General features: G+C 35.8%; 1 protein-coding gene across 5 annotated transcripts in view; it reads right to left on the bottom strand.

Moving 5' to 3' along the window:
* Positions 1 to 285: 285 nt before the first annotated feature.
* The window catches only part of lrp1bb (low density lipoprotein receptor-related protein 1Bb), a 228,239-nt gene continuing 220,888 nt past the window's right edge, over positions 286 to 7,636 (bottom strand). For 3 of the 5 annotated variants that reach the window (XM_043249358.1, XM_043249353.1, XM_043249355.1), the window contains 6 exons: positions 4,981 to 5,094; positions 3,611 to 3,687; positions 3,219 to 3,309; positions 2,789 to 2,939; positions 2,201 to 2,275; positions 286 to 1,687 (listed from right to left, as the gene is read on the bottom strand). In XM_043249358.1, coding sequence (XP_043105293.1) covers positions 1,547 to 1,687; positions 2,201 to 2,275; positions 2,789 to 2,939; positions 3,219 to 3,309; positions 3,611 to 3,687; positions 4,981 to 5,094 — 649 coding nt within the window. In that variant the 3' untranslated portion in view covers positions 286 to 1,546. The remainder of the gene's footprint in view (positions 1,688 to 2,200; positions 2,276 to 2,788; positions 2,940 to 3,218; positions 3,310 to 3,610; positions 3,688 to 4,980; positions 5,095 to 7,636) is intronic. The other 2 variants (XM_043249356.1, XM_043249357.1) reach the window with 2 other exon arrangements.

The raw sequence follows: 7,636 nt of genomic DNA, 5'->3' as shown, positions 1-7,636 counted from the left end.
AAAGGTTTTGTGATGGCCACCCAGAACATGCATCACGGAATTGCATTCACTGCAGTCTTTGCATGCAGATTCAAAATAGCTTCAAATTATAATTGTTAACAATGATAGCAATAGTGAATTCACTGCTGCCAAAACCTGAGACCCGAGCCCCCCCAACTTCAACTGATTCACATCTCAAACAGTCCTGCTTCTGACACTCCTGTCCGAGTACAAAGCAAGAAATGTCACTCAAACCAAAAGCTAGAATTTAATGAAGAAGTGAAGTATAGCGAGAAACAGAAATCCTGTTTGAAATGGAAATAAAATGTCTTTATTTTATATTGATTTGCTTTTTATATAAAAAGTACTTACATTTAATACATTTTTTTTCCAAAATACAAGCAGCCAAACGACATATAAATCAAATACAAAATTATAAAATCTGTTGTATCTTAGTAGCGTCCCTTCTGAAAGTAACCTGTAACATGATTTAATTCATAATCTCTAAAATTCCCATGTAGCGGTAAGTTTGATTTCTCTCTGGTATCCATGACATGTCAAGAGCAATCCACGACCTATACATGTTATCTTGTCCTAGGTCTATTGTCTAACAGTGATGAAGTCAATTTTGTCAGCTTTAATTTGCGCGATGAAGCCGGTGTAGTTGTATTGCTGAGCTCAAATGTAGCTTTAAGCAGGCAATGTAGCAGAAAAGTAGCTTTTTCTTCCAGCGTCTTCTTTCGAACTACCGGACTGTAGTTTTATGACCCTCAAACTGACATCATCTCTGCAAGAATGTCGTCGAGCCGTAGACCAGACTGCACTTGGTCATTATTTCTATTCAGTGCTCAGCTATCCCAGCATGCCACGTGGTTGGGGTTCATAAACACGGTTTATAAGTGCAGCATTTTTCTGGGTGGTGGAAATGAAAAATCACATCATGAAGCAAAAGTAAACAACACTTGATAGATATAAACTCAATTCTTCAATGAGAACTGACTGAAGTCAAGCGGTTGACTCGTGTAGCCCTATGTTGCGGAAGAAAGCAGGGAAAATAAAGAAGAAAATGTTACATGAATATAACAAAAACCCTTATAATGGCACAAATATGGCATTTCTAGCATAATTAAATATGATAAATGAGGTTAATAGTATAAGGAAATAAAAACTTTCACAGTGTAATGTGAAGTAAAATGCTAAAAAAGAAAAAAGGCAAAGCTGTCATGATGCCCCAAGGCAATGGACTTAACACTTAGGAAGAAATGAACACACCAATGAAAAAACAAAACAAAAAAAAAAAAAGATTTTGCTATTGTAATTTTGTTAACTGTCCCCAATGTGCAAGTGAGCAGTTGTATATCACATGTGCGGTACAACAAAAATGGCAAAAAAATTAATAGACAAGTATATCTCGCAACAGATATGAAGGCGCAATGCTGATGGTGCCAAGAAACCAAATATAAACAAGATATCTGGAACCTGATAGGAAATAGAAAAATTGTTGTTTTCCTTGTGTTTTATACATTTTGTACATTTAAGTAAAAAAAGAGTACAAAGTGTAGTCAGGCTATGCGGCGGTTTCTCGAATCGTCCCCTCAAGTTTCTTTGGGAGTAGCTCTCTCCTTTCGTCAATGTTGATGACTGGTTTGCGACAGTTCTGACCATCGAGGTACATCTTCGCATACATCGGATTGGAGTAGTTTATTGGCTGTTTGAAGGAAAAAAAGTGTAAAATTGACATTTGTAATCTTCATAAAACAAAAATCTGAATTAGGAAAACATAACGAATAAAATGTGGTCTACAATGAATATCAATTAATTAAATAAAACTACAAAAGTGAAATAAGTCGAAAACAAATTGTGCAGGATTTTAGAAAGTTGGTTCAAGGAGTTGCTTCCACTGCAGCCGGAGTCAAATGTGGTTTCTGTAGCATCATTTGGATTGGTGCTTCGAAAAGCATATTTAATCATGCTTATAGTGACATGCTGATGACAGCAAAGGATGATAAATATTTTATATCTGTCACTCACAACCCCATCAACCTCACCACCTGCATAAATCAACCACTAAAAATGAGAAACTTAAAAAAAACAGCACATAAAGTTGAGCCATAAAGCCATGCAAATACTGTCACAGCAACACACGCATGCCAAAACGACTTTTAGAATGACTGTGACAATCAAGGCAAATAACTGAGACAAAGGAGCCCAAAGTGTTCACCTGTCCAGGTATTACTTCCTTAGGGACAGAATGAATATTCAGCGTGCAAGGGTCACTGGATTTTACACACCAGCCCTGGAACACACACAGTTGCCCCAGCATGCAGCCGACATTTAGAACGCCATCATCACTAAACAACATCTACATAAACGCTGCTATTTAGACAGAAACGTGTTCATAGCATGAAACAAACAGGACAAAGCAGTATTGTTACTGGCAATATAGCATTGCTTTTAAGAGGCATTAGACTTTTTACAAAAAGATGTTATTTCTGTGCAAGGGTAAAAAAAAAATATATATATATATGTTTGCAGCTTTAATAAGGCAAATTCTCAGGGTAAAAGAAATTGCAGGAGCGGTGAATATTCTTCTCTGGGTGGGAGGATGCAGGCAGAAGATAAAAGCCCTGGTGTAAAGCTATAGTTAATATTACATATTTACACTTGTCATTTATTCAACAGATATTTTACAGGAGAGAACAGAAACATGTTCTTTCTGGATCTACTACATAGATATTTATGGATCTACATCATCAACCTCTGTGATTTCTTGTATTAAGGGTGTAAAAAAAAAATGCCAAAAACAAACCTTGTGGGGATCAAGTGTGAAATTTGGTTTGAGAAGGCTTCCGGCATCGGCGTGGTTGTCATGGTCCACCTCATACATGTTGTAGGATGGATTGCCTATCTCCACATTAATGCCTCCATTAGTTATGGGCTGCCGTTGTACACGTTTCCCCCTGCGACAGAAGCACTTGAAATAGCTGCAGATGTCTGGAGACTCTGTTTGTTTTTATGGGCTGTGCATTTTTCAACTACATTCGAAATACAAAGTGGCTTATTACTAGGGCTGTCAAATTAACATGATTACAACGACACTGAAAGGCACATCAGGCAAAGAAAAACAGCAAAGTGCGATAGGCTGTGTGCATGTATAACCATCATCTCTTTTGTGTATTTAAAACTTTCATCATCATTTCAAATAAATAATGAGATAATTGCATTGCACAAAAAAGTACCTTTGTCGTCTTCTGCAGATGCAGACACCTGTAACCACCGTAGTAATCAAAATGACCAGCAGGACCAATGGCACAATGATAGCTATACTTCCTGTTTCGCACAAGAAAAAAGCCAGAAGCAAAAGCCACCATTAAGTCTATTTCCCCAGGTGTCTATGCAGGTGGAACAGGAAATTATTAGATACTCCATCAAAGCGAAATTAAATAAACACTACTGCAGCTGAAAAGATATTAAACCAATATTTAACACGAAGCCCAGATGTATATTCAGATGTGTCGTTTGACTGATGAAATAACGGATCTTTTCATTTTAATAATTCAAGGACTGAATCCTTATTGAATTAGTAGAGGAGAGCTCTTTATAAAGCGTGAAAGCTCTCTCCATTGCTCACCTCCAGCTGTGTTATCGGAGCGGCTGCTCTTGGGGGCCGGCCTCTCGCACTGTGTCCCCGACCAATTAGCTGAGCATCTGATTTAAAACAACAGAGTCAAAACAAACAGAAGGCGAGTCAGGAAACAGAATAAACGGCTGACAGTTTCAAATTAAAAACTGTTTTTCAGTTTAAACAGACGCAGGCCTAAATTCTACTTAAAGGAACAGGTCACCCAATAATACAACTCTTCCCTCATTTACTCACACATAGCCTTAATACAAAACTAAACCAATAGCCTATACATAGTATAATATTAAAATAAGAAAACATTACAATTTAAAACCGTTATTTTATATTGTAATGCTATTTCATAATATTAATGTTTTTACTGAATATTTGAGTACATATATGCAGACTTGGTGGAAGAAATGTTATTATGTTATCGAGTTTTTACTGTGTTGGCTGTATTTTTTTAGATTAATCCAAAAACTCAACTTCAGTTTAAGTTAATGCACAATGAAAAAAATTGATTTTGAAAACTTTAAAAATTCTTAATGAAATGGAATCTATTTTTGCAAATTAACTTTGTCATATGTGTGTGTGTATGTATATATATATATATATATATATATATATATATATATATATATATATATATATATATATATATATATATATATATATATATATATATATATATATATATATATATATATATATATATATATATATATATATATATATGTATATATATATATATATATATATATATATATATATATGTATATGTGTGTATAAATATATATGTATAAATATATACATAGTGTATTAATTATTATATACATTTTATAGATTTTTTTTTGCACATATATTTTTGTCAGCTTTGGGTGCACTATCACTTTAAGCATACGCAAACATGCAAACAAACTGAAAACACTCATTAGATGGCGAGCAGTAAAGCGTAAAGAAAGTCATGAATCATCTTATTTGTAATTGGAAGCGGTCCAGTGAGGGTCATGTTTATGATTAAACAGATGTTTGATGTTTGTTTATCAGCGGATGATATGAGGGTGAAGACTGGATCATTCACATTAAAACCGTACGCTATTTTACAAACAGTGCGAACACATTTTTTAATTGTGTGACTGTATATTAATTACCTCCTAAGCCGAGACCGTACCGTTTAGACAAATGAAATAAACAAAAAGTACACAGATATCAAACAAATAATGAGAATCCGAAATGTGTGGAGAGTTTGCTCAGTATGGGATGCGTGTTCTCCAGGATCATGGGAAGTGAACAGTGGGGAAGCGTGGAGGTTAAATCAACTGGATGGATGGAGTCTGGTGGAGATGGGGCATCTGAATCAGGTGAACAGTGGGACCTACTTGCATCGAGGTTTGTTAAGGGCAGTTATTGTGCATATTCCTTCATTCTGACAGTAGTAATCGCATGGATTGGCCAGCTCATCGCATCGCTGGTTCTTGAACCCTGCCGTGCAGCTGCAAGACATCGCAGTGAGGTGAGCACAGTAAGAAGTGAAATAAGAGTGAAGAACTGAGTAGAAACGTGCATGATCTGTAGAGTAGCAGCGAGCGTCTGGTCTGTACTTCTTCCTCATAGTTTCAGTATCCTTCATGTTTTATGACCATGAAATTAAATGAGTAATAGGCATTAAAAAAAATTCACTCCAGGGGTTCTAGGATTCAGGGTTCCCACACTTGTTCACCCATGAATTTCCATGACTTATCGATGATCTGTTCATGTTTACTGTACTGTCGTTTTTAGAAATCATTTTGCAAAGATCGCAGGGTGAGTTTCAATTTATTTTGTATGTCTGAAAGACTGGCAGACTGCTGTTATCACCTTTTTTTTCTACATATGAGCAAGGTCTAGCAAGGTCTAGCTGATTAAATATTTCAGAACATAAGGAAACTGTATAATGATTCAAAACTCCCCGATCCTTCCAGATTTTTCATAACCCCTAACGATTTTCAAATCATGGGGCTGCAGACATCTTGTTGTCTCCTGCTTTTGTATGAAACAATCCAAACTGTCAGAGTATGTATAACACATCCAGATGCATTTTATTTTGTGATTTCACTGGAACGAAGAGGGAGAAGTGAACCTGCACCTGAGCCAGTCTCAGGTTTTGATGCTGACAGATGAGCTAATCGCAGATATCTAGAGAGCACGGCGATAAAATTGGAAATGTGTTGTGAACTTTCAAGTTGGCAGAAACAATACTTGGTAAAATATATCAAAACGGTCTTCGAAATAAAACTGTTTTGTTCACCGCACACCCCAATGTTAACGTTTTCCCATACTTTGCGACTCTTGACATAATCATTACATTTTTTCCGTTTGCATTCTGGAGAATACTCTGTGTAGAAACGCTTTGTTGTGTTTCCTTCTTGTCTAAACAGGCAAATAGGTGTGCTTTAAAGAAAATATATGACTCTAGGCTTTTATATGGAATTCATTTACATCATATTCATTTCAGGTCAACTATCATATCACTTTCCAGATACAGATCCATCATTCCTTACACTTCCGGTGACTCAGAGCCAGTGAATGAAACACATTATCGGAATCTCGAAATAAAAAAAACCCCTGTGACATAATTTGCATAGAAATTGATTCCATTCTCTCGATTGTGTCAGTCATTGCCACAAATGCCACATAAAGAGCACAGAACATTTCACGATTTTCAAAACAACTATTCACAGCCTATTAAGTTTGGAGACTAAATAAAACTGGTGATCATTTTAATGCTCGCTAACCACCTCGCTTCAGAGAGCATCCGTTTTACATGCCTTCTGTCACAATCTGTGTTTGCAGCTAATCAAATCTGATGAGAAGGAGAAGATTGATGACTGTGAATACCTTGACAAAATGGTCAGGAGATGCAAACAGTACGGGAAATAGGCTTTTACAAATGCACACGCCAGAATAATAGCAAATCAAGAAAGCAGGACCTTATGAACCACAGAGATTCTTTAAAACAGGGCTTAACAGTGTGGGCATTTCACTGGCATTTGCAATTAAAAATTATTGTGGAAAATTATGAGTGCACTGGTGTGCGTAACATCCCACACTCAATTTGCAACTCGTTGATTATAATGGGAGTGATTTCGTTTTGCATTAGGCTGCGGCTTACTCAGAGCATATTATATGCTAGATGCAACAATGCAAATCGCTGCTTTTAAGGCCTTAGTAGATGTTTATAATAGATTTTCTGAACTCTGAAGTACTTCTAAATTCAAATGTAATTGTGGATCCCTGCAAAGCCAAGAATAAATACATGAGAAACTGCGGTACTGTTTTTCGGGCCTTCTCAGGTTTTATACTGTAACTGTACTGTGATGACCAACATTTTTTGAACAATAGCAGAGGAAGTGAGTCATACTGTTGTTTTTTTTAATCATCAAATCAAAATGTGAAGGACACGTTTTTTTTGTACCGGTCATATCTCACAGCTTCGTGGCCTTACTGCCTCTAAACACACGGTGCTCACCTGTTCCTGATCTTGCAATGGAAAAGCGAATTTATTCTTGACAAGACAAATTGTCAATGTTTCTAAATGTATCCATTCCTGCTTGCCAAACCAAACAAAGCAGGACTCCAGCTGTTCTTAGGACGGTACACAAGTCTACAGGGTGGACATCCTGCACAGTGTGAGCCTAAGCTCATCTTTATCAATGTGTAAAAAATAAAGTAAAAAAAAACATTCATGATTTTAAAGTATTTATCAAACTTTGACTTGACTTCAGATTGTAGCTTTATGTATAGTATTTCATTACTGATCATCGATTAAAAATATATACACACAATTATGCTATATTTTTTACTACATTATCAAAAGTATATTTATCAGCATGAACTCAATCAACTGATTATAAGCGACAGAATCTTTTGTAACATTATGGATGTCTTATTATCTTATTATCTTATAAATGCTATTAACATATCTATTCATCAAAAATGAATAATTAACAAGAGATATCACTTCATCAACTCAATATAAGAATGATTTGTGAGGGA

This window comes from Puntigrus tetrazona, chromosome 9 (assembly GCF_018831695.1).
Source record: "Puntigrus tetrazona isolate hp1 chromosome 9, ASM1883169v1, whole genome shotgun sequence".
NCBI classification, from domain to species: domain Eukaryota; kingdom Metazoa; phylum Chordata; class Actinopteri; order Cypriniformes; family Cyprinidae; genus Puntigrus; species Puntigrus tetrazona.
The sequence above is the reverse complement of the archived record's forward strand: the minus strand, read 5'-3'. Positions and strand labels throughout refer to the sequence as shown.